This window comes from Mus caroli, unplaced genomic scaffold (genome assembly GCF_978045245.1).
Source record: "Mus caroli unplaced genomic scaffold, Mus_caroli_1 scaffold_8, whole genome shotgun sequence".
Classification (NCBI taxonomy): domain Eukaryota; kingdom Metazoa; phylum Chordata; class Mammalia; order Rodentia; family Muridae; genus Mus; species Mus caroli.
The window spans coordinates 117,926,072-117,953,472 of NW_028227263.1; the positions used below are offsets into that span (position 1 = coordinate 117,926,072).

Here is a 27,401-nt window from a genome sequence, read left to right on the forward strand (position 1 = left end):
TGTCAGGAACAGGAGGGAGCCTGAAGCTTGGGGGGGGGGGCGAGTATGTGATAGAAGGGTACTTCTCAGCTGCCACAGCCCTTGGAGCAGGTGGTCAGCACGTGGGGGGGGGGGGCGGAGGAGGTTCCCTGCAACAGATGGCCCTAGACAAGGGGGTGGGGTGGGGGGTCTGGCCATCTGCACCTGGAGCTGCCTATGAGCTCCTCCCCCTTAGCACAGAGAGAAAAGAACTGGGGGCAGGGAAAGGGTGCCTTTATTCGGAGGAAAGGATCAGCACCCACCCCCACCCTCCAATACACAGGCTGGAACCCGGGAAGAAGGCAGCTGGTAGAGGAGCAAGGGAGGCAAAGGTGAGGACCGCCCCCAACAGCCACCATCTCCCCTTTCGCCTGCAGATCCTGGAAGACCTGGGGCCGAGGGGCGCCTCCTTCACATGAGAGTGGACCCAAGGCTCACTTAGATGGTCACAGGATTCTGCTGACTCCTAGCCTCAGAATTCAAGGTTGCTCACTTAGGATCAGGGAGCTAACTCCAGGGGCCCAAAGATCCAAGGCAAGAAACCAGGTTCTGGGGACCAAGACAGAGGAGAAGGGGACTGCCCGCTGTGGAGCTGGTATCCCTGGATGGAATCTGTCATGGTGGGGTCGGCAGGGAGGTCCCTAGTCAGGAGGCTGCTGGCAGTGGCAGTGTCTGGCGACTGGCCCAGTAGCGGTGGTAGGTATCTTGGAAGAGGTCCCGGCAGGCGATGTGGGCGTGGAGACGGGCACAGGCTAAGAAAGCCCCAGCTAGCTTGCGGTGTAGAGCATAGGTCTCCTCAGGCGGTGGGCGCAGCCGGTGCCGAAGCAATACCGGGATGAGGCTCTGTATTCGGCGAGCAGTCTCTCCAGCCCCAAAGTCGTAGGGGCCTGAGGCAGCAAAGGGCTCCCCTAGGATCATCACTGCCTCGACGTGGGCGTCAGAGAATGCCTAGGGTGGGGATGGCAGATGCATCCAGACGGACATAATGTCCTCTGATTACTTCTGAAGAGGCAAGCTGCAAGGGCTGCCGCGTGACTCACTCACTGGTAGAGCTTGCCTAGAATTCACCAGTGAGGGCCTGGGGGGCGTGGCTCAGTGCTGGAAGGTTTGCATTGCTGGCCCAAGATCCCCTGGGAGTAGTAAGTAGTCACCCCCTACCCACAGCACCCCCTTGTCTCCAGGAGCCCCTGCTCTCTTCAGGCAAGTAAGCCCTCTATTCCTCCAACCCAGGATCTCCAGAATAGATAAATAGTGCCTCCCCCACTCAGTGGCTGCACCCTCCATTTCACCCCGGGGCTCCTCAGTATAAGCTAGTGCATTTAGTAATCTCACTGCCCTGGAATATAAGTCTCTACCTCCCCCGGCCCCCATCCTTTCTCCAGTTGTTTACTAGAGCTATGCGGCTCATCCGCTCCCAAAAGAGAACACAGCCACAACAAACACACCAGCTCCCTTCTGCTCAGGGGCAACCAACCTTGGTTTCAAAGCCTGTAAGGAACTTGAGGTCCTGGGATTTCTGTAGAACTCGATCTCTGTCTCCATCTGCTGCAGCCTTCACCACCTGGAATGTCAGAAGGCAAAGACCACTGTGGGTCAAGGGAGGCTTGGGGTTCTGGTTTTTGCTTTGGGGCGGAGTCTGATACAGCCTACACTATCTCGGACTCACTGTGTAGCTGATAACCAGGAACTCCTGATCTTCCAGCCCCCACTAGCTCCGATTTAAAGGCTTAGGGGTCTGTACCATCACACCAGGCTACAAGGGAGGGCCTAGATAATAGGAAATACCAGCCAGACGGGTAGAGCAGTACTTATCTACCTACCTAGTACTCAGGAGGCAGGGTCACTATTATGAGTTCAAAGCCAGCCTGGACTACCAAGGAACACTATTAAGGAGAGGGGGAAGGGAGGGAGAGAAGTGAGGAGGAGATATTTTGCCCAACCTGGGTCACCTCCTTTTTCTCTACCTGGGTACACTCTGTCACCTAGAAGCTTCCCTCCCCCTACTCTGTCCCTGCTCTATCTCCTCTGGAGAGCCTGCAGGAGAAAATGGTCAGGGGCTCTGTCATCCATTGGGAATGCAGACCTGTCTGGAAGCTGCCACATGGGTGGCCCAGAGTAGAGTGTCACATCTGTTTATGGCTCCAGACACTAGACAAGGATGGAATGGCATCCTAGGTTGCCTGAGGGCCATCCTCCCCCATTGGACTTTGAGCTGGGTGCAGTGGCACTGGCCATGAGACAAGGCACTCAGGATGCTTGCTGCAGAGCTCAGTTCCTGTCCAGTCCTGCAGAGGGAGGCATTGAAGCACCACAGCTCCCTTGGCTTTAGAGGACTCTAGAGAAACTGTAGCTGGGCCTCTGCCTTCTCATCTATGGAATGGGTTCTGCATGGGGTCACTGTGTGGCCTCAGCACTGTGACTGAAAAGGGGGTATCTGTCACACTGGGGACTACTTTTGCTGTCACTGGGTGCCAGGGTCCCTGTGCAGAAGAGGCAGGCTCAGAGCAGGAAGAGGAAGGAACCTGTCCAGCTCTGACACACTGTACTACACTGCCTTTGGGAGGTGGCCCAGGAGGGATCTATTAATTCTATTATAGATGCCCCTGCCTGTGACTTGTCTGGTCATCTGTTAGGGTTCCATAGAAATGGGCTGATTTTCTTTTTCTTTTTTTAAAGGGAGTTCAGCTGATAAAGGTGCTGACAAGTCAGATGACCTAAATTTGGTCCTCAGGCCCCACTGATTCCGGCAGATTTTCCCCTGACCTCCCAATGTGTCCCCATGGTGCATGAGGGCATGTGTGTACACGTGTGTGTGCGCATGCATATATGCATGCGCACACACACTTAAAGACAAGCAAACAAATAAATAGGGTCTCCATATGAAACCCAGGCTGGTCTTGAACTTCTGACTCTCCTGTCCTGTTTGAGCATCCCAAGTACTCTGATTATAGGCCATCCCATCCATCTAAAAATTGTTTGTTTTTGTTTTCATTAGAAGAGGTTAAGGTGACCCAAGTTTTGGGAAGACAATGTTGATAAGAGATAGGGCAGTTCAAGTACTTGTGGAGGCCTTGGCTTTGTGCCTCAAATATCCTATGTGCATGTGAGTGTGGGGTGTGGGCATGGTGTTATATGTCACTGGGTCTTTGTCCTTGTCAACAGCTAGGGGTGCTCTTAAAAGTTCTCAGGCCACAGGCTGGTGAGATGGCTCAGTGGGTAAGAGCACCTAACTGTTCTTCCGAAGGTCCGGAGTTCAAATCCCAGCAACCACATGGTGGCTCACAACCATCTGTAATGAGATCTGGCGCCCTCTTCTGGAGTGTCTGAAGACAGCTACAGTATACTTACATATAATAAACAAATAAATCTTAAAAAAAATAAAAGTTCTCAGGCCAGAGCCTTCAGCCTTGTCTCAGACATTTTTCTCCTGTCTTCAAGGGTGGCCCTATGTCTACAGGGTCTCCCTCCAGGGGGCTCCTCTGTAACTTCTCACAACTCCCCTGGGCTCAGGAGGTGAGAAAGCCTACTACAGAGGTGCCCAAGGCAGGGCCCAGGATGTCTTGGCTCCACCCAACTCCTGCCTGTCCAATCAGAATACAAGTTTCCTTCAGGCCCCTGTGTGAAGGACAAAGAAGGGCTCTTGGTGCCCTGCTTTCTGATGGATATGAGCCCTTATGGGCGCTGGTGCTGAGGTTCCGTGTTGCAGTTTGGAAAAGCATGGCTGCACAGGCTCATGTTTGAATACTGAACACTTGGCCCCCAGTTGGTAGAGCTGTTTGAGAAGGACTAGGAGATGTGGTCTTGTTGGAGGAGGTGTGTCACTGGGGCATGACTTTGAGGTTTCCAAAGCCCACACCAGGCTGGGCTAGCTCTCTCTGCCTCCTGCCTGGAGATCAAATAGGAGCTCTTGGTTACTGCTACAGTGCTAACCTGGGTGCTGCCATGCTCCTGCCTCCGTGGTCATGAACTCACCCGAGCACATGCTTTCTTTTACAAGTGGCCTCAGTCATGGTGTCTCCTCACAGCACTAGGACCGTGACTGAGACCCTGGTCCTCTGTATGACCAGCAAGTGCTCTTAACCACTGAGCCAGCTCTCTGGCCCCTAAATGACCATTTGTCCTTGGAAGCACCACCATGCACAAGGGATCTTCCTAACTCCCTCTGTGGTCATTTGAGGATGGTCCCCATAGGCTCATATACTTGATGCTTGGTCATCAGAGAGTGGAACTCTTTGAAAGGATTAGAAAGATTAAGAGAGGGCTGGTGAGATGGCTTAGCAGGTAAGAGCACTGACTGCTCTTCCAAAGGTCCTGAGTTCAAGTCCCAGCAACCACATGGTGGCTCACAACCACCCATAATGAGATCTGATGCCCTCTTCTGGTGCATCTAAAGACAGTCACAATGTACTTAGATATAATAATAAATAAATCTTTGGGCTGGAGTAAGCAGGGACTGAGTGAGCGGGGTTGACCAGAGCAAGCAGAGTTTCTAAATCCAATTCCCAGGAACCACATGAGGGCTCACAACCATCTGTACAGCTACAGTGTACTCACATACATAAAATAAATAAATAAATCTTTTTTAAAAAAGATTAAGAGATGTTGTCAGAGTAGGTGTGGCCTTGTTGGAAGAAACATGTCACACAGGGGTGGGTGGGGTGTGGATTTGACATGTCAAAAGCCCATGCCAGGCCCTGTCTGTCTGTCTCTGTCTGTGGATCAGAATTTAGCTCAAGCACACCTGTTGCCCCCATGCTTCCTGCCATGATAATAGGCCAAGCCCTTGGAGCAGTGGGCAACCCCCCCCCCCAATTAAATGCTCCTTTGTAAGAGTTGCCTTGGTCATGGTGTCTCTTCACAGCAATGGAACAGTGACTAAATACTTTTTTTTTTTTTTTTTTTTGGTTTTTCTTTTTTTTTTTTTTTTTTCGAGACAGGGTTTCTCTGTGTAGCCCTGGCTGTCCTGGCACTCACTTTGTAGACCAGGCTGGCCTCGAACTCAGAAATCCGCCTGCCTCTGCCTCCCGAGTGCTGGGATTAAAGGCGTGCGCCACCACGCCCGGCTTTTTTTTTGGTTTTTCAAGACAGGGTTTCTCTGTGTAGCCCTGGCTGTCCTAGAACTCACTCTGTAGACCAGGCTGTCCTTGAACTCAGAAATCCACCTGCCTCTGCCTCCCAAGTGCTGGGTGGCGTGTGTCACCACTGCCTGGCTTGCCTAAACACCTCTAGACCTTTGAACGTTTATCTGGATATCCGTTTAGCCTCTTCCTGATTGGTCCTGTGCATCTCTCAGCTCTCAGTTCAATGTCTCCTCCTCCAGAAAGCCTTCCTTGAATCCTCAAGCTGGGACAGGTTCCTCTAGATTTTTACAATGCCTTCTATTCCCTCAGCCTAGCCCTGAGTCCTCCGTGCCCTTACTGCCTGTGGTGGTTTGTATATGCTTAGCCCAGGGAGCGGCACTATTAGGAGGGGTAGCCTTGTGGGAGGAAGCGTGTCATTGTGAGGGTGGAGCACGTGACCCCCCTCCTATCATCCTGCAAGTCAGTTTCTTCTCCTGGCTACCTTGGATCAAGATGTAGACCTCTCACGAGCTCTTCTCCAGCACCATGCCTGCCTGCGTAAGAGTTGCCTTGGTCATGTCTCTTTGCAGCAATGGAAACCCTTAACTAAGACACTGTCCCACTGCTGTGGCACACAGACTGAACTCTGTCACCAGTATCATCCAGAAGAGAGCTGGGCACCAAGGGGCAGTCAGAGAATGTCGGACTGACAACTAGATAGATGAATGGAAAGCCCAAGCTGTGTAGACACAGGTGGGCTGGTCTGTGCAGCTGCTGCCACTGACTGACTTAGGAGGGAGAAAGGGAAGAACAAAGCCGGTGGTGAGGAAGCATCCCCTGAAGAGTGCCAGCTTCCTGTGAGGTGCAGGCTGGATGCCGAGGCCCTGGCCAGGGTGGCCCAGACCACCTGCCACTCACAGGCCTGTTGGATTGGACAGTCTGTCTCTAAGCTCGCCTGTCCATAATGGGGCTCCAAGTGGCCATGGCCACTTTCTTTCTGTTTTCTTTTTTAATTTTTATTTATTTAATGTATGAGTGCTCTGCTGCATATATATCTGCCTGCCTGAAGAGGGCACAAGTTCTCTCTAAAGATGGTTGTGAGCCACCATTGGTTGCTGGGAATTGAACTCAGGATCTCTGGAAGAGCAGCCATCTCTCCAGCCCCAGCCCTGGCCACTTTCAATCAGATGATACTTGTAATATTACTAAGTGGTGGGAGTCGTTAGTTGTTAAAACTGTTACTATAGCCGGGCGTAGTGGCGCACGCCTTTAATCCCAGCACTCGGGAGGCAGAGGCAGGCGGGATTTCTGAGTTCGAGGCCAGCCTGGTCTACAAAGTGAGTTCCAGGACAGCCAGGGCTATACAGAGAAACCCTGTCTCGAAAAACCAAAAAAAAAAAGAAAAAAAAAAAAAACTGTTACTATAATACAGTCTGGCCTGGAGCTCACAGGTTCACCTGCCTCTGCCTCCTCCTCCTCAGTGCATGGCAGCAAGTGCTTTACTGTGGCCCATCTCAAAGTCCTGCATTTCTTAGCTCCAGTTTGCTTTTCCTTCCTGCCCTGTCCTCCCTACCTGGCTTGAGCCCCGGCCCTTCAGAAGCCACAGGTTTTTGCTCACCTCAATGTAATGGTCCGTGAACTCTGTCCCAAAGGCCCGGCTTGCACCAAAATCCAGTAGAGTCACCTGGAAACAACGCATGACGAACAACAGAATGTGGGGAGCTGTTACCATTCCCACTGCTGACTGGAGCGGCCAGGACGCCTCCCTCTTCCTCTCTCCTGCAGCCCCACCCCTGCTGTTGAGCAACACCTCTAGACCCTCATTGGTGATCACAGGCAAAGACTGTATCAGTGAGTCACACCCCCAGCCTCTGTGTGCAGATACACACACTCTGTATCAACACTCTGTGGTTGAGCCACATCCCTGGCCACCCACTGGTATATTCTAGGCAGGTGCTTTAAGACTGAACTTTAGAGCTAGTTTTCTGTTGTTAGGGTTTGTTTGTTTGTTTGTTTGTTTTCAGTTTTGTTTTGTTTTGTTTTGAAACCGAGTTTCATTACAATAGCCCAGGCTGCCTCTGCCTCCGGGGTACTAGGATTAAAAGTGGGTGCCTCCACACCTAGCTTATTTGCCTTTAATACAAATCTTGGGCCCATAAGATAACCCAGAGAGTGAGATATCCTAGAAATTAAATGAATACCCACAAATCCTATTAATCAGCTTACAGTATGAATACTACCCCACACAGATTCATTCCTCCCTCGCCTGTATACTCCCAGGACCCTCTCCAAGGTTACTACTTGCCAGAAACTAACATCATTAATTTCTTCAGAACTGCAGAGATGATTCACTGGTTAAGAGCACTGGCTGGTCTTTCAGAGGACTTGAGTTTGATTCCCAGCAACCACATAGTGGCTGACAGCTGTCTGTAATTTCAGTTACAGGGAATCCAATGCCCTCTTCTGGTCTCCTCAGTCACTGAACACACATCGTGCACAGTCACATATGCAAAGTACCCTTACACATAAAATAGTAAAATAATAAATTTAAAAATCAAGTTTCCTAAAAGTCCCATGCATATCTTCTACATCTCTATGGAGGCACAGAACATATCTAGGAATAGTTCCACGGTTTATTAAAGGTTTATGTCTACAGCGATGCCGAGCTTGGAGATAAATGTCTGCAATTCCAGCTGGAGCAGGAAGATTAGGAATTCAGCCCTGGGGCTGGTGAGATGGCTCAGTGGGTAAGAGCACCCGACTGCTCTTCCAAAGGTCCGGAGTTCAAATCCCAGCAACCACATGGTGGCTCACAACCATCCGTAATGAGATCTGACTCCCTCTTCTGGAGTGTCTGAAGACAACTACAGTGTACTTACATATAATCAATAAATAAATCTTTAAAAAAAAAAAAAAAAAAAGGAATTCAGCCCTGGCTCTGGCTACACAGAGACCCTGCTCTCAGAAGACTTCCAGTAGCGCTGACTGTTATTGTCCTGTTATTTGTACTTTGGACCTACATGACCTGTAGGTTTCCCTATCATGGTATTAGTTCTGGTTCACCTTTTTGGTCTATTTATATTTTAGAAAGATCCATTATATGTAGATGCATGTTCTGTCTACATGTATTTCTGTGCACCACTTGCATGCCTGGTGCCACAGAGGTAGAAGAGGGCATTGGAATCCCCTGGAACTGGAGTTACAGATGATTGTGAGCCACCACGTGGACGCTGGGAAGTGACTTATGTCCCTCTGTAAGATAACCACTGAGCCATCCCTCCAGCCCCACTTTTTGTGTTTATTGTGTATTGTGTTATTATGTATTACATTGTGTGTGGCCCATGTGCGGAGGTCAGATGATATTCCTTCCCCTGCCTTCCTGGGGACTGATGTTAGGGTCGTCAGGCTTGGTAGCAAGCATCTCTACCCACAGAGCCATCTCTCTGGACCTTGGGAAAATGATCTGTATAGCATCTAGCCAGTATACCCTGATGTATATCATAAAGGACCAACCTGGTGGCTGGAGGCATCATACAGGAAGTTGGCCCAGTTGGGATCAGTCTGCATGAATCTGAACTCAAACAGTTCCCGCAGACACAACCTCAGGAGCTGAAAGCAGATCTGGAGGAACAAGAAGACATGCCGGTGAGGTGTCCTGCCCGTCCTCCTGCCCGGGAAGGAAAGTGAACGCCTGACTCTTCCTGGTCCCATTCCACAGGAGATGTACCTGATTCCGGATGTCCTGGCTCAGGCCCTGGCACTGGTCTAGAGGGATTCCCCCAGCCAGCTCCATGCCCAGCACCCGTGTAGTGCATAGCTCCTGCACCACAGCCGGCACTCGGAAGAAGGGGTCGTCAGCCAAGAGCTTCCTGGGACAGGAAAAGGGCGAGGGATGAGAAAGACTTCATGCTTTAGAGCCCAGAGGCTTGGTTTGAACTGGCTCTTTTACTGAGAAGCCCTTTAGGCCATCTTGTTCTAGGCTTTCCTCCCCTTCCCTCCAATCCCCTTCTCTGGCTTGGCTGCCTTGGGTGACAGCCAATACCTGGCTGGGCTGGCATTTATTAGACACTGTAGAACTGTGTAGTCTTTTAACTGGGTGTAGCTGGAGACCCACTTACTACTTCCCTCCTACTAACCCTTCTGACCTTCTTCTGGTTACTTGACGATGAGCTCAGAGTATTTAGTTCACACATCACTTTAAAAAATAGCTATTTTATGGCCAGTGAGATGGCTTAAGAGGATAAAGGCACTTGTCCCAAAGCATATGACCTGAGTCTGATCCCAGGGCCCACATATTCTTAAAAGTTGTCCTCTTGATTCCCACATATGTGCAACAACATGAACAACATGTGTACACTGGCATGTACACACATGTACACACACATACTAAGTAATAAACATTATAAATTTTTTATTGAAGAGTTTTTACTCTATGGCTCTACAGTGATAATCACTGGTCACTCCTTGGGGTCACTAGAGAATCCTATTCCAACATTTCAGTTACCTGTGGTAAACCTTGGTCTAAAAAATATTAAATGGAGAATTCTAAGCTGGACATGGTAGTGTGTGTCTATAAACCTAGCATTGGAAGATGGAGGAAGACGGTCTGGGCCTCAGAGCCAACTCCTGTGACACACAGCATGTTCTAGGCCAGCCAGGGTACATAAGATTCTGTTTCAAAAACAATCAAGAGAAAAGGGGGGCAGGGGATAGGGGCAGGTGGGCTGGAGAGATGGCTTAGTGGTTAAGAGCACTGGCTGCTCTTACAGAGGACCTGGGTTCCCACAATGGTGGCTCACAATCTGTTAACTCCGGTTCCAGGAAATCTGATGCCCTCTTCTGGCCTCTGAGAGTACTGCATGTACATACACACATACAAACAAGCAAAACATCCATCTAATAAAAAGAAATCTCAATTTTAAAAAAAAATTCCAGAAGTAAGTAATTTACAAATTTAAAATTGAATACCATTCCGAGCGGTATGATAAATCCAACTCCATCCAGTTTGGAACATGAATCATGAACTCATCCAGTGTATGCATGGTACACAGAGTGTAATACACTTCCCCTCTAAGAGTGCTTAGCCTTGGGCTGGCGAGATGGCTCAGCAGGTAAGAGCACTGACTACTCTTTCGAAGGTCCTGAGTTCAAATCCCAGCAACCACATGGTGTCTCACAACCACCCATAATGAGATCTGATGCCCTCTTCTGGTGTGTCTGAAGACAGCAACAGTGTACTTATTTATAATAGTAAATAAAGCTTTGGGTGCAAGCAGGGCTGACTGGAGCAAGCAGAGGTCCTAAATTCAATTCCCAACAATTCCCAACAACCACATGAAGGCTCACAACCATCTGAACAGCTACAGTGTACACATATACATAAAATAAATAAATCTATCTTAAAATAAAAAGAGTACTTAGCCGTTTCAATGGGATGAATGTTGTGACATTACACTGGCAGTGTCCAAGTCACCTTTATTTTATTTAATAATGGTCCCAAAGCAAGAGCAGGAATGCTGACATCTCAGATATGCCAGTGAAGAACATATCCTTTTTCCTCTTTTTCTAAACTGTTTTGTCTTTTTCAATTAATATGTATTAGTCATACACAGTAGATTTCATTATGGTATCTTCACACATATCACACACACAGGCACACAATGTATTTTAGCTCACTGTTACCCTCTCTCATCCCTCCCATCCCTGCTGGTCCCCACTTCACAACTCATCCTTCTACTTTCGTGTCTTTTTAAAATGAGCATCACCAGGGCTGCTTACCAGAGGATGACGACCGGCTAATTTTTTCTCTTTCTTTCTTTCTTTCTTTCTTTCTTTCTTTCTTTCTTTCTTTCTTTCTTTCTTTTTCTTTCTTTCTTTACATTTTTTTTTAGTGTGTGCATGCGTGCGTCTGTCTCTATCTGTCTGTCATATTCGTGGAGCACATGTGGATGACAGGGGATAACCCTGTGGGGATTATCAGTCCCCTCTTTCCACTCTCTGGGTCCCAGGGATCCAATTCAGGCCATCGGGCTGGGTGGCAAGGTCGTTAACTGAGGAGCCACCTCACAGCCCACAGAGTGCTTTCTTTAACGGAGAAGGTAAAATGCTCAGGTTCAATGAAGAGAATAGAAAAAAATGCCACAGTCCATCAAGATTCTTAGTGAGGGGAGCTGGAGAGATGGCTCAGTGGTTAAAAACACTACTGCAGGGCTGGTGAGATGGCTCAGTGGGTAAGAGCACCCGAGTGCTCTTCTGAAGGTGTGGAGTTCAAATCCCAGCAACCACATGGTGGCTCACAACCATCTGTAACGAGATCTGACTCCCTCTTCTGGAATGTCTGAAGACAGCTACAGTGTACTTATATATAATAAATAAATAAATCTAAAAAAAAAACCCAAAAACCAAAAAAACACTACTACTCTTCCAGAGGTCCTGAGTTGAATTCCCAGCAACTACATGGTAGCTCACAACCATCTGTAATGAGATCTGGTGCCCTCTTCTGGTACCTGAAGATAGCTACAGTGTACTCACATACATAAAATAAATAAATCTTTTTTAAAAAAAATTATTAGTGAGAACCAATCTATGCATGGAATCATGGCAAAGAAAGAGGAAATCTGTGCCAGTTTTACCACAAACTGTAAGAGTTACTCCCACTGTGTGAGACAAATGCTTGGGTAAGGTGACTGAAGCACCCTGTGAAGTGGAGCAGGCTTGCAGTCCCTGCATGAGTAGGCTGAGGCAGGAGGATGACAGTTTGAACAAAGGTGGAAAGGTATTCATCTTGTGATCAGAGGCCTGGAACACAAGTCTTCCTAGTGGCATACGCTTGCTGCAGGGAACTCTGTGCCTAGCCTGTGAGGCTGATCCCACCATAGGTGGAAAACACCATAGGGGAAAACAGCCTACACAGGGTTGGGAACTAACTGAGCTTCAGGCATCCACTGGGGGTGTCTAGGACTGTGCCCCTGTACGTTTAGGAGCGTCCTGGACTCTAGACAGCAGTAAATAAATTGGAGGCTCCATCTCCGACCCAGATGTGGTGGTGCACACCTGTAGTCCCAGCAACTGGGAGGTAGAGGCAGAAAGTACATGCATGGTACACAGGGTGTAGTATACTTCCATGCCATTTCAGCAGATTGACTGCTGCAATAATATGGTGGCAGTGTCTCCTGTCATGTAATAGTCTGCCACTAAGACCCGAGATGGTACACATCTGAACTCGAGAGGCAGAGTTCAAGGGTATCCTCAGCTACATAGGGAGTTTGAGGCCAGTCTGGGCTACACGGCGTTCTATCTTCAAAACCAAGGGGTCAAGGAGACAACTCCATTAGAAAAGGGCTTACCACGTAAGCATGAGGACTCCCATTTTACCACCAGAACCTACAAAAGTTAGGAGGGGCACAACTGTAATCCCAGCCATGGGGAAGTAGCAACAGCTGGATCCCTGGGGCTCCATGGCCAGTCGGCCCAGTCTGAGTCCAGTTCTGGGCCAGAGAGAAGTTCTGTCTCAAAGAACAGATGGAGACCTAAGTGAGACTGTTCTCTGGCCTCCATATACCTTGCACAGCAGGTGAGGAAGTTGAGTGTGGACCGACCTGTGGGAATGCTGGGAACAGGCAGATGGGCAGGCAGCAGAGGCATACAAAGGCTTCGGGGGACCCTGGGAGAATGTCCTCAGATCTTGCTCTGGCCTGTCACCCAGTGTCACTCTGCCTTGCGGGGTCCTACTTTGGGTTGGTATGTAGTCCTAGTTTATGAGCTCTCTGACACTGGCCCTACTTCTCAAAAGCCAGGCCTGCACTAAGCGCTAATCAGTACACCTCCCCTAGGAGAACACTCTCCTGAGGCTACTGAATGGAATCAGGCCACACAGCCTTGTGGGCTGACCTGAGACTGAAGCCCATTCTCAGCAGGATCCAGACACACGCCTTGCATGACTCTTGTCTGGACGGCCTCCTCCCCGTCACCTGAGCTTGGCAGGCTGGGAGACATAGCTGACTTGTGAGCCTTACTGTAAGGTTCTTCTCTGGGTGTCTCTTTTCGTATTGTTATATTGTGTCGCTTTTTTGAGATGGTGTCTCATGTAGCCCAGGCTGGCCTCAAACTCAGTTACATTCCTGAGGGTGACCTTGAACTTCTGGCTTCTACCTCTTGAGTGCTAGGGTTATAGGCATGAGCCACCATACCAGGCTTACGGGGTGCCAAGGATTGGCCGCAGAGCGTGACTGATGCAGGCTACGCAAACATCAACTAAGCTACATCCTCAGACTTGAGTTGTCCTTAATTGTTGTGCTTGACCATAACCCCAAGATATAGCCACACTGTTCTCCATTAGCTTTAATCTGTTCATTTGCCCTGCCACAAAATACTCTGGCATGGAGACCCAGATGAGGTGGCACAGGCATATAATCCTAGCAGTGGAGAGGCAGAGGCAGCAGAATCAGTACAAGGCCAGCATAGCCACATGGTGAGTTTCAGACCAACTGGGGCTACAGACTGAAATCCTATTTTAAAAAAAAGGGGGGTGGGTCGGTAGGGGGATAGGGGAGGGATTTGGTTAGTGGCTTGGCAGTTGGGGAGCATGTTTGCTGTTTTCCTAGAAGACCCAAGTTCTGGTTCTAGCACCCAGATTGGGTGGCTCACAACTGCCTGTAACTCCAGGGGAGCCCAAAATCTCACATATATTTAAAATAACTAAAATAAATAAAAATTTAAAAAAGGAGAGATTCAACCAGCAGTATTGAAAACACCATAATAGCCAGGTCTAGGGCACACCTGTAATCGCAGCACTCGGGAAGCAGTCAGAATGACTGATGCAAATTCAAGGTCGGCCAGGGATACACAGTGAGATCCCATCTCAAAAACAAAACAAAAAACCCACTGTAACTTATTTGTCCACCTTGATGGACAGATTTCATAGATCTAGGTTTTCAGGCTGGGACTTGCACACTTTGGTGCTCTGAGCATTCTAGAAAATTCTGATGGTATACAACAGTATAAATGCCCACACAGAATTTATCAAGGAGGCCAGCGGTGGGGTTGCTGGGTATGGGAAACAGAGGTGTTTTAGGGACTGAGGACATGGCTCAGCAGGTAAGCTGCTTGCCACACAGCTTAAGGGTCTGATCCCCAGAACCACGTAAAACAGTCACGAGCGAGCGGCAGCAAGTACTGTCATCCCAGCACCAAGGAGGTGGATACAGGAGGACCCCAGCGGTTTGCTAGCTAGCCAGTCTAGCAAAATCAGAGTTCTAGGTTCATTCAGCAAGAGATGCTATCCAAACAAATAAGGTTGGCCGGGCAGTGGTGGCTCACGCCTTTAATCCCAGCACTTGGGAGGCAGAGGAGGCCAGCCTGGTCTACAGAGTGAGTTCCAGGACAGCCAGGGCTATACAGAGAAACCCTGTCTCGAAAAAAACCAAAACAATAAAAATAAAAAATTAAAAATAAATAAATAAATAAGGTCGAAGGGCATGAAAAGTTAAAAGCCCTGGCTGCTCTTCCAGACGGTGCAGGTTTGATTCCCAGCATCCACGCTGGCTCACAGCCATGTATAAATTCAACCCCCTCTTCTGGTCTGTGTGGGTACTGCATGCATGTGGTGCTTAGACATATATGTAGGCAAAAAATCAAAACACAAAACAAACTAAAAATAAATGGGGGGGGGGGGGAGGTTAGAGAGATGGCTCAGTGGTTAAGAGCATTGACTGCTCTTCCAAAGGTCCTGAGTTCAATTCCTAACAACCACATGGTGGTTCACAACCATCTGTAATGGGATCTAATGCCCTCTTCTGGTGTGTCTGGGGACAGCTACATTGTACTCAGATATATAAAATAAATAAATCAAGAAAAAAATTTCTTCACAAAATTTATTTTGGGGTAGTTATTGTTATTTTGAAACAAGGTTTTACTATGTAGCCCTGGCTGGTCTGGAACTCCCAAATGTAGATGAGGCAGAAATCCACTTGCCTCTGATTGCCAAGTAGTAAGATTAGAGGTGGATATCACTATACTTGGTTTAAATTAAAATTTAAAAGTAAATTAAGGTTGAGCTGGCATGGTGACATATGCCTTTAATCTCAGCACTTGGGAGACAGAGACATGTGGATCTCTGTGAGTTCAAGGTCCACGCCAGGTAGAGCCAGAGTGAGATGCTAGCTTCCCAGATGGTAACACTGTTTCTCTGCCTGTTGTGTAGAAGGAACAGTCTGGAGCTGGCATTCTCTCCCTACTGCAGCAAGGGTGCTGATCTCATCCTGATCCCTCCGCAGTTAGCAGGTCTATCTGAATTTCATGGTGCAGCTGAGCCCCTTTGTGAGACCAGAGCAGAGATGCATTTGACAGAGGCTGTGTGAGAATAAGGAAGTCTGCTGTTCCATGTGAGGATACTGACTGCCAGAGGTTAGAGAGTACCACACCTATCCCAGCCTGGGAGAGAGGGAGGGAATCCCCCGGGAGCTGCAGGGTGTCAGCTTACCTGAAGGTCTGGGCACAGGCCGCTTCTCTGCGGTAGTCACATTCCCAAGCCAGCTCCTGCTGCAAGGTCTGCAGGCTCTGCTCAGCAAACAGGCCTGGGAGGGGAGGGAAAGGATGGCTGCCTGTCCCCAGCCTGAACCCTCAGGTTCCCTGCCTGTGTCTTCACTGGTCCCTCACACATGTCTTTGTAGGTCTCTCACTGTCCCACACACCTTTGTTTAGACTTCTACTCCCCTCCCTCTTTCTTCATTCATCCTCTTTTTTTTTTTTTTTTTTTTTTTTTTAAGACAGGCTCTTATGTAGTCCAGGTTGGCCTCCAACTCAGTGAGTAGCCAAGGCTGGTCTTGACCTCCTGATCCTCCTGCTTCTACCTCACAAATCCTGGATCACAGACTTGCTACAATGCTTGGCTTTACATTTGAGATAGAGTCTCTCTGTGTCTCTGTGTAGTCCAGAGTTGACCATAACTTTTGACAATCCTCCTGTCTCAGATTCCCCAGTGCTAAGGTTGTGTCAGTCACCAGATCCAGTTTACCCATCTCATCTGAGATTCACCTTTCCTCTGTCTTTCCCAGAACTGTGGTCTCTGTGGAAGTCTGTCTCCTGAGCTTGGCTCTGTCACAGGAACTGTCCCAGCCCCCCAGCCAGAAGCAGTTCTTTTCACTGGCCATTTAGTCAAAGATGACCTTGAACTTCTGATCTTCCTACCTTCCCCATCTGAGCATGGGGTCCTGTGTGTACTACCACACCCTATTTGGTACCAGAGATCAACCCAGGGCCTCAAGCCTGCAAGACAAGCACTCTACCGAGCTACATCCGCAGCCATCCTCCCCTCTTATTTCTGCCTGTAGGCCTGCCTAGTCTCACCACTGCCTTTCTTCCACAAGCACACCTTGCTCTGTCTATAGGTCATCTTCATGTGACCCAACACAGGCATGCAGCTTACCAAGTCGTCTCTTCTGCTTCTGTGGTTCTCCTGCAGACTGCACACCTGTCTGTCTGTCTGTCTGTGCATTTGATCTGGGCTTGTTTCTGTGTAGCTATGTCACATACACTCATTCTTCCTGGACTTGCCCTGCTTGGCATCCTCCTGTCACCTGTGTAAGGTATGTACACCTACAATGTGTCTCTCTTCAGCCTAGCCGCCCCACTTCCTCTCTTTAAGCATCCCTCCCTCGGTGGGGACGGAGGGGGCACCTCACCCTCTGGCAGGCCTACACTCATCTTGAGCAGGGCCAGCAGGTTCTCCACGTCACTCTGGATGCTCTGGGCAACACCTGGGTACTGTCAGGAGGGAGGGTGTGTGTGTCAGGAGTCACCCATGCCTTGGGGACAGCACAGTGCCCACCCCAGCCCTTCCCAACCCCTCTGCTTACCTGGATCTTCACAGCCACCTCAGTGCCATCCTTTAGCAAGCCTTGGTGTACCTGCCCAATGGAGGCAGCAGCAAAGGGCACTTCCTCCAGGGAGGCCACCTTGTCTTGCCAGTCCTTGCCCAGCTCCTCTTCTAGAACTCTCTGAAAAGAGCAAGCATGGCAGTTACTATCATGGTTCCAGGCAGCTGACCTCAGTCCCTGTGCTGATGTGCAGTGTTAGTTACAGAGCAGTGGTGTTAACAACCCTGGGGTTCACTCTTGGCTGATATATCGTTTTACGATGTGGAAACTGAGGCCCAGGTGACCAACCAGCCAGGAGTGTTGCAGGGTATTCTATCACACTGTGAACCTCGGAATTGTGTTATTTACCGAAAAGCCCTGTTTCCAGTTGTGGTGTGGCTCTACCCTTAGCACACACCTTTAGTCCCTCTGGCTGGAATACAGATGGGCCCCTAGTACTCACTTTCAATCCCAAACAATGAAGGTAGAGTTAGTTTACAGAAGGAAGCACCCATGTTTGAAAGTGATGTCTAATTGAGTGGCAGACAAAGTGACGACAAATCAGAGAAAGATTTGCCAGGACAGGATCTGCCCAGATCTCAGGAGAAGAGAGAGGAAAGGGAAGCTGCTTTAGGGCGGAGGAAGAGAGTGCAGTGCAGGATACAGTAGAGTCTGTGGAGAGCAGTGCAGGAGGGTGGAGAGGGAGAGTGGAGCAGCACAGAGAGGGAGAAGGGGGCAGTTTTACAAGGACAGTTGTACGGAGACAGACTGAAGAGAGAACAAACTAGACACAGGTAAAGACAAAATGAACAAGAGAATGAGAAGGAGCCAGAAGATTAGAACAAACTGCTAGAGTTAGAGGCCAAGCAGGGGCGATTCAGAAGCTCAGAGAAGCCAGATTGAATCAGTCGGCTGGGAGAAGAGTCTGAGCAGAACAACTGAGTTGAACCAGCCTGCCAGAGATCAGAAAGAACAAGAAAGGGCAGTTTTAACAGCAGTACATCTCAGGCTAAAAACATTCTAGGCCTACATTAGGTTGCACAGAGGCTAGAAGCTACCAGGACTAGGTCTAGGTTAGCACGTGGAGGCAGTCAGCCTCAGAGACAACAATTACAACAGGAGATTAACAGTTACAGTTACACAGGTGCCATTGTTTCATTTGGTCTTTGAGTGGAGGAAATCAAAGTAGGTTTGTTTAGAAAAGTGAAAGTGAACTCCCACCGAAGGAATACCTACACTGGTTTTGTTTGTTTGTTTGTTTTTTGAGGCAGGGTCTCACTGTGAGATCCTGACTGGCCTGGAATACATTATATAGACCAGGCTGGCTCCGAGTTCACAGAGATCCACCTTCCACTGCCTCCTGAGGGCAGGTATTAAAGGTATGCACCAGCACACCCAGGGAGATTGTTAAGGAAGATTGATAACATTCCTGTTAGAGTCCCATAGTATTAAGGCATTAAAAACCCATGATGAAGAGGCGCTTCCTGTTGGTTCTGGCGTGTTTATAGAGTGGCTCAGAGCCGTGGTGACTCTCTGGGTCACGCATGTGGCAAGGAACAGAATCCAGCTGGAAGGCAGGTAGGCAGCTGGAGCCTAGATCTTTATAGTTACAAAACAGCTCCTGTCTTAGTGCCAGGTTCAATGGCATCCTATTTAAGGACAATGTGTCCTTCAGTTTTGCTTGTGTGTTTGAGATGGGCTCTAAGGTAGCCCAGGCTAGCCTTGGATTCTCTCTGTAGCTTGGGATGACTTCTAACTCCTGATCCTCTGTTTCCGGTCCAACAGCTGGGACTATTCAGGTGTGTGTCATATGTCCTAGCATGATCATTGTAAATTAGTCACAGCTCACGCTTACACGTTACTCATGTGTGTCAGCGTCAGCACTGTGAACTTTATGTAATATAAGCTGTTTTGCACATTATACGTTGAGCTATGTAATCCCATGTCAGCATCCATCCAAACTGGATACTCACCATCATTTGCCAGCGGGGCATAAAGTCGGCACTCTGTCGGACCCTCTCAAAGATCCGCTGAAGCTGGGGGCTGATAAAGCTGTTGTCTTGGGAGACAGTGGGGTGAGGGGATTGATTAGTGAGGAGGATGGGGAGGGGTTCCGTGTGAGCATCTGAAATCAGGGGCTGCTGTTGGCTGCGTGGGGTGGGGTAGGTCGGGAGCTGAGGGTCATGCCGTACCCTGGATGCTGAGCATCTGGCCGATCTTGAGGGCAGCCCCCCGGACTGTACATAAGGTCTGCACGATCCTCTCAGCATTGGCCTCGGAGAGGAAAGGACTGGAGCCCAATCCAGAGACGCCCTCTACGGTGAGATGCGAGCATCAGTACCACATGCACAGAACGAGCCTTCCTGTGTACCCTTGGCTGACAGAGCTCTGTGTAGTCCAGGGTGGCCTCAAACTCCTAGAAACCTATGTGCCTCTGCCTCCCGAGTGTTGGGAATAAATGTGCGTATGGAAACTTTACACCATTTCCAGTTTGACTTTTTTAATCTTAAAAACTTACAAAGTAGCCCAGGATGGCCTCAAACTCATGAAAATACTCCTGCCTCTGCTTCCTGTGTGCTGACATGACAGGAAATTAAAAAGAGAATCTATTAATCAGTACACCACCACTGCACAGCCACCCGAGGGGCTAACATAACAACGCTAATGACAAGTGTTGATGAATTTGGCCCAGCAGCTTGGACTCAGACAGACATGTTGACGAGAATGTGCTAGTGCATCCCTCTGACCAAGAGGCAACTTCTAGAAAAGCACAGTTCCATAACAGTGCAGTTCCTCCTCCAGCTGCGAACCCAAGGGAAAGGGACAGAGTGACGACACAGCCCTGGACACACAGACTACACCTTGCGACATGGGTACATCCCACTGACAGAAAATTGAACTACGGAAGTCAGATGCACTCACAGCGGTGGGAGGACATGCCTCAAACTGCGGCACTTAAGCAGTCTGAGGAAAAGGATCAGAAATTCAAGGCCTTTAATCTTTGAACTCTGGAGGTGGAGCTTTGTGAGTTCAAGACCAGCCTGGTCAATATAGCAAGTTCTAGGACTGCCAGGGCTACACGCAGAGACCTTGTCTTGGTAGGTAAGTAAGTAATTAAGTAAGTAAATAAATAAATTTATCTTAAGGAGTTAAATGTGCACGTATAGTCTCTCTAATAAAGTATCAATAAGTAAAGCCACATAAGTGCTGTCTTATTTTGAGGTGTTGGAGCCTGAACCTGGAAACACATATGAGTTCACACATGCTGGGTAAGTACCACTGAGCAGCCCAGGCTTGTTGAGTCTTCAAAAATCTAGTCACAAACCAGGCATAGTGGCACATGCCTTTAATTCTAGCACTTGGGAGGAAGAGGCAGACAGATCTCCGTGAGTTTGAGGCCAGTCTGGTCTACAGAGTGAGTACCAAGACAGCTAGGGCTATATAGAGATATTTCCACCACCCCCCCAAAATATTTCCTATCTTTTAAAAAATACAAATCCTTTTTTATTTTGAAGTGGGGTTTTACTACATTACCCAGCCTTCCTTTGAACTCACTCTGTAGCCAGGCCAGACTTGATGTCTAGAACACCTCACTTGTTTTAAGATTTATTTTTTTAGCTTGGTTGTGGTAATTTACACCTTTAATCCCTCAGCAGTTGGGAGGCAGAGGCACGCAGATCTCTGATATTGAGACCAGCCTCGTCTACAGTGCAAGTTCTAGTACAGCCAGAGCTACAGAGAAACTCTGTCCCCCCACAAAAAAAAACCATACAATTTTTATTTATATTTATGTATATGTGTGTCTGTGTGTGCATGAATGCATTTCATGCATGCGTAAAATCTGGAACAGCCAGAAGACGGCGCTGGAATCCCTGGACAAGGAGTTGTGAGCCACCTGGTGTGCGTCCTAGTCCGTGTAATTTCTGTGTGCTAGATAAACAATTTACTACACATACACACACAGAGAAAGAGAGAGAGAAAGAGAAGAGAAGAGAAGAGAAGAGAAGAGAAGAGAAGAGAAGAGAAGAGAAGAGAAGAGAAGAGAGGAGAAGAGACGAGACGAGATGAGACAAGATGAGACGAGACAGCCCATCACTAGTTAGCAAAACCCTACCACAACCCAAGTCCTCAGGCCAGGAGCTGAATGAACCAGGTGATGTCATTACTCACCATGTTGCAGACTTCCACCTGGCAAGGACTTCTTGGTCACCTCAGCCAGCGCTCCCAGGCCCAAGCCCACAGCCAGCCCTTAAGAGCAAGAAAGGAAGCTGAGAGCCTGCTTACCTGGGATCTTCTCACAGACTCTCACGTCTGCTTAATGCTGTCTCGAGATCCTCTGTTGCCTAAGATACAGGGAGGCAGGCACACTCCTAACTGAGCTGCACCTTGGCCTGACTTCGCTTTCATTCTGGTACTCTGGATGGAACACAAGTCTCAAACTACCCAAACTCTACATCCTTAGCATATTTATTTTTAAAAAATATTTATTTATTTTATGTATATGAGTGCTCTATCTGCATGCACACCTGCATGCCAGAAAAGGGCGTCAGATCCCATTACAGATGGTTGTGAGCCACTATGTGGTTGCTGGGAATTGAACTCAAGACCTCTGGAAGAGCCGCCAGTGCTCTTAACCGCTGAACCATCTCTCCAGCCCCCTATCCTTAGTATTTATAATAATAATAATAGAAATAATAACAATAATGGGGACTGGAGAGGTGGCTCAGCGGTTAAGAGCAGCACTGGCCGCGCTCTTCCAGAGGTCCTGAGTTCAATTCCCAGCATCCTCATGGTGGCTCACAACCATCTGTAATGGGATCCAATGCCCTCTTCTAGTGTGTCTGAAGACAGCTACAGTGTACTTACATACATAAACAAATACATCTAGCCAGGTGTGGTGGCACATGCCTTTAATCCCAGCACTTGGGAGGCAGAGGCAGGAGGATTTCTGAGTTCGAGGCCAGCCTGGTCTACAAAGTGAGTTCCAGGACAGCCAGGGCTACGCAGAGGAACCCTGTCTCAAAAAAAAACAACCAACCAAACAAACAAAAAACCAAATACATCTTTTTAAAAAACTTACATAAAAAATAATAATAGGGGGGCTGGTGAGATGGCTCAGTGGGTAAGAGCACCCGACTGTTCTTCCGAAGGTCCAGAGTTCAAATCCCAGCAACCACATGGTGGCTTACAACCATCCGTAACGAGATCTGGTGCCCTCTTCTGGAGTGTCTGAAGACAGCTACAGTGTACTTACATATAATAAATAATAAATAAATCTTTAAAATAATAATAATAATAATAATAATAATGACAGTGTTTTACTAAGTTGGCCAGCCTGGCCTGGAACTGGTTATGTGGTTTAGGTTAGCCTTGAACTTGTAACCCTGCTGAAGCTTTCCTAATAGCTGGGGCTATGACTCACACTTAACCTTCCTTTCTTCTGACATGCTTAGGTAGCCCAGGCTAGCCTTAAACGCATTGTGTTACCTCAACTCCTGATTCTCCTATTTGTGCCTCTCAAGTGCTGAGATTTTAGGCATATGTCACCATACCCACCCTTAATTTCCTATTCATTATACATGTGTATTTAACTTGTGGTTCTGGGAGCAGAACCCAGGGCCTCATGAATGCTGGATGTGCTCTGTCTTCTCAGCCTTTCTCTCTATGCCCAGGACACACATCCCCCATGGCTTCCTCTCAATGAAGTCTGGTATAACTGACCAGACCTCCTCTTTATTCCCTCCTTTAATTTTCTCTTCTGCTTCCACTCTCCTCTTGTATACTTTTTGGAGACAAGCTCTCATGTATAGCCCTGGCTGGCTTAAAACTGGCTATGTAGACCAGGTTGGCCTAGAACTCACAGAGATCTGCCTGTTTCTGCCTAAGTGCTGGGATCAAAGGCCTGTGCCACCATTCCAGACCTTGACTCTTTCACTGTCACCATCTCTAGCGTGCAGCTTGCCAAGTATGCAGTGTGCTCCTGTATTACTGCCAGTGTGTCTCACGTGTTTGTTATGGTCTGATCCCCCTGCCTCCAGCATAGCTGCAGCCATTCTGTTCCATTCTTGCCAGCTATTTCATAGTGTTGCTGTAACATGCCTGCCAGTCATTGACACAGAGAAGTGACTTGGCTCTGAGCAAGGACATGCTGACCACATACCCTGTTTTGTTCTGTGTGAGGTTTGCTAATCTTAAGAAATTCCACAAAGCTTTACATAAGACCCATCAAATCAAAGGTCAATTTGAACTGCCATGTGTAAAATACAGTCAGAGCTGACCATTGGGCAGTACTTCCTGCACTTGCATAGGAACTCATTTTGTTTTGTTTTGTTTTGTTTTCCTTTATAAGCTGACAGAAAAAAAAATCTGTTGCCATAGTTCAGATATTATGATAGGGCAGTTTACTTAACTTCTCTGAGCCTCAGTTTCCCTTTCTGCAAGATGTGAGCTTTCCTGTCAAACAGGTTTCACAGGGGGGTGAGAACGAAACGTGTTAACACTGTTGGTTCAGGAATGGCCACACCAACCACCAACTGTACAAACACTGATCCAAACACTTGGAAGGAGGAGTCGGAATTGGGGCTTTGAGGCCAGGCCAGGTTATAGGAGATAACATCACAAAAAGCATTTTTGTGCTGGGGAGTGTTAGGAGTGTGTAGTGGTGCAGGCCTTTAATCCCAGCACTTGGGAGACAGAGGCAGGCAGATCTCTGAGTTGCAGGCCAGCCTAGCTGCAGAACAGCTAGGGCTGCATGGTAAGACTCTGCTTCAAAAACAAACAAATCATATGTGTATAAACACGTATGAGCCGGGCGTGGTGGCGCACGCCTTTGATCCCAGCACTCGGGAGGCAGAGGCAGACGGATTTCTGAGTTCAAGGCCTGGTCTACAAAGTGAGTTCCAGGACAGCCAGGACTACACAGAGAAACCCTGTCTAGAAAAACAAAACAAAACACATATGTATCCATATTCAGCATTTACATTTTGTTTTTTTTTTTTTTTTTGGGGGGGGGGTGGAGTCCCAGGCTTGGCTTTTCAATCTCTCGGTGTTAGCTTCTCAAGAACAGGGATTACAAAGGCCCTTTCCCTCTTTCTCTCTCCCTCCTTCTTTACCTTCCTAGCTACATCCCAACTGCTGAAATTCCAGGTGGGTGTCCTGGCCACCTCCTTTCCTTTTTGGAGGGTTGGTTGCAACGCATTACTTTTTGTTTCATACATGTCTGAACAATCTCGCTGCAGAACCTAAAGGCCTGCCACCTCGCTTCTCAGCCCCCACTCCTCCATCAATAGAAGAAATAAACACAGGCCTAGCCTACAAGACCTTGCTCAAGTCAGGTTCTCAATAAACAATAAGGTCCATGTTCTGTTTTTCCTTGTCTCTCTCTCCCTCCTAACCCTGTCTTTGATTCACCCTTTCCCTCGCTTCACCTGTAAATGTTCTCTCTGATCGAAGTCACACAAAGATCCCCACATGCCACACCTACCCCCAAAGCTGGCCAAGCGACTGATGCGGGAGGCAGGCACCTTGCGTTCACGAGAGCGATCACTCAGCTGAGAAAGAGGAGAGGTGTGAGGTAGGGAAGGTGGACAAGATGGCAGAAAAGCCCTGCAGACTTGCTGCCACCTTCCTCATGGGGGAGGGGGAAGAGGAAGCAATGATACCTGGGGCCGGGGTGCCTTCCTGAGCCGGGCCTCCCGTGCCCTGCGAATGTCATCTTCACTGAGGCCTCTTCCAGGCTGGTCTTGATGAACACTTTGGGCCAAGCAACTCCTACATGGCCCCTGCAGAGAAGTGGATTTTAATAGAATGAAGGTCTAATCCTTTTTAGATCCATCTCCATCATTTTACCTACTCCCCACTCCCCTTCCCTCAACCTCTTTTCCTTGGAGGCCCCCTCCTCAGCCTCTTACCCACCAGTGGGGCCTAGGTCCCAGGGCCCCCCCACAGGGCAGACGAACAGCCCTGCCCAGCGGTCCACAGGTCCTGCGCAGCATGGCACCTAGCTCCAGCCACATTGCCTAAGAAATAATAAGGATTACAGAACTGGGCCTCCTGCTTTGCGCTCTTGTTGGAAAAGCCCACCTAGCCCCCATATCTTTCCCCCTTTATTTCCAGGTTTCTTCTAGTTACCCCCCCCCGTGCCCCCCGGCCCACGTTGCTAGGAACTCAAGTTTTCCATAAGCGCCTCCCCAATCCCCACAAAACTCCTCGCTGTTGCTAAGGTTCTCTCCCGTTGCTAGACGTCCACAGAGCCTCCAGGACAACTCTACTTCTCAACGCCCCTCTTGTTGCTAGGCATCGCCTTACCCTGGGCTGTTAAGCATTCACAATTCCTGTGCTGCCCCCTGCCTAGACACCCCGTTACGACCCCGTTACGGGGCGCCACCCACGTTGCTAAGCACCCAGTCCACCAGGTTTAGGCTCCAGGTCTAGCACCCGCTGGGCCTCTTAAGCTTCCGGGAACGTCCGCACACCCGCCCCCTTTAATCAGCTAGCCAATGGTAGCACAGCAGCTCGCCGACGTTTACAAAAATTCACCCCGCTGAGGAGGCGTGGCAAGGGGTGGAACCTAGGCTAAGGCTCTGTGGGTCTTCTGTGTTAGTCGGTGCGCACGTGAGCTCATTGTACTGACCAATGGTCCTTCTTGACAGAATTCTTCTACCCTCCTTTGTCCCTCTCTGTCCCTCTTTGTCTCTGTCTCTCCCCCTCTCTCCCCATCCTCCTCCTCCTCTCCCTTCTTTCCTCACTTCCCGCTGCTCGCTCGCGCTCTCTCGCGCTCTCTCTCTCTCTCTCTCTCTCTCTCTCTCTCTCTCTCTCTCTCTCTCTCTCTCGCTTGTAGGCTATGAGGAACTCCTGTTCTTCTTGCGTCCACTTCCCACCTGCTGAAATTGCAGGTCTGAACCATTATATCCACTTACATTTCCGCCTGGCAAGCTCAAAATCTATCCTATGTATTTGGACATCCTCCCCCAACCCCTGCCACCACGGATGCACGAATCCAGGGCCTTGTGCATTCCAGGGACGATTCTTGACCACTGAGCCACAACCCTAGAAATCGTTTTTTTTTTTTTTTAAAGATTTATTTATTTATTATATGTAAGTACAGTGTAGCTGTCTTCAGACACACCAGAAGAGGGCATCAGATCCCATTACAGAAGGTTGTGAGCCACCATGTGGATGCTGGGAATTGAACTCAGGACCTCTGGAAGAGTAGTCAGTGCTCTTACCCGCTGAGCCATCTCGCCAGCCCCAACCCTAAAAATCTTTAAACACATATTCTTCCAAGCAAACATTTCCCTTGCACATGGAGCCTCTCCACTTTGTACCAACACCCACGTCCTGGCACCCAGCCTCCTTCCTTGCACTTATAAATCCACTGCCCTGCTTAGGAAGTCTTCTCTGCCTTCACCATGACTCCCCTTGGTGGCATACTGTGCCTGTGTTCCCTCCTGCAGTCTACTCTCCACTCCCGCCCACTTAGGAGATGGCCCTCAGTGGGAACCCTCTGTTTCCTTAAGGCATGACATTTCCCAGAACATACTCAGTCAAGATTCCCAGCGCTGAGTCAGGAGCCTTGGCATGAGAGAAAATTGACTCACTCCTCTTGCTGTCTGGAATAGAAACAGCTGGTGGCTGGGACATCTTTCCCACAACTGAAGAGATGTGTTCCTCACGGCTCCCTACTATGGCTGTCTAGCCCCACCCCCTTTGTTGGGAAAGTCTGTCCCTTTACTGTGTGACCTCAGAAGAGCCCTCCTCCTTTTCTGGACCTCATGTTCTCTAACTTGTATGATGTATGAGGTGGGTTCCCGTATCTGACTTCTTATTAGCCTATGAAGAGATGACTCATCCTGAAACCTTGGGCCTGTGCTCAATGTCCCTCCAATGGGTGACTCAGTTTCAAGATTGAAAACACCTCCAGTCCTCTTCCAAGGGTGAGGGGCTGACTCAGGAGCTGCGGCTGCTTGCCATAAGGGACAGGCTGAAAAATCACCTCAGATGATAATCCCACAGGGCCACCGCTCACAGTGGCCTCGCACCACAAACTCCATGTACCTGAGTTCATTGCAGATGACATAAACAAGGGCAAGGAAAGGGTAGAACTTGAACTCAAAAGCTCTCCCTGGTACACTGGGATCATGAAGGCAGCCATGGTGGTGCATGTCTATAATCCCTGCATTTGGAAGACAGAAGCTGGGAAAGCAAGAATTTAAGGTTATCCTTGGTTTTGAGGCTAGACTGGGCTACATGAGACCCTACCTCAAAATAAATGAGAGGCAACCATAGAGCTGGAGGTATATGTCAGTGATACAGCATGTGTGAGCCCCGGCATTAGAAAACAAGAGGTATCAGTGGTGATGGCACAGGCCTTTAATCCCAGCAGCACTCAGGAGGCAGAGGCAGGAGGATCTCTGTGAGTTCCAGGACAGCCAAGAATACAGGGAAAGCCTATCTCACACACACACAC

At 48.8% G+C, this 27,401-nt stretch overlaps 1 protein-coding gene across 1 annotated transcript; it reads right to left on the reverse strand.

Annotated features, from left to right (window-relative positions):
- Positions 1–236: 236 nt before the first annotated feature.
- Coq8b (coenzyme Q8B) lies at positions 237–25,402 on the reverse strand. Its single transcript, XM_021166951.2, has 15 exons — positions 25,241–25,402; positions 24,844–24,951; positions 24,595–24,714; positions 24,417–24,483; positions 21,104–21,181; positions 19,126–19,248; positions 18,907–18,992; positions 16,934–17,074; positions 16,760–16,841; positions 15,559–15,652; positions 8,806–8,947; positions 8,592–8,699; positions 6,697–6,762; positions 1,493–1,579; positions 237–966 (listed from the first exon to the last, which is right to left on the reverse strand). Exons 2-15 carry the CDS (start codon positions 24,946–24,948, stop codon positions 664–666), a joined length of 1,602 nt encoding a protein of 533 aa, XP_021022610.1. The 5' UTR covers positions 24,949–24,951; positions 25,241–25,402; the 3' UTR covers positions 237–663.
- Between the last annotated feature and the right edge of the window lie 1,999 nt (positions 25,403–27,401).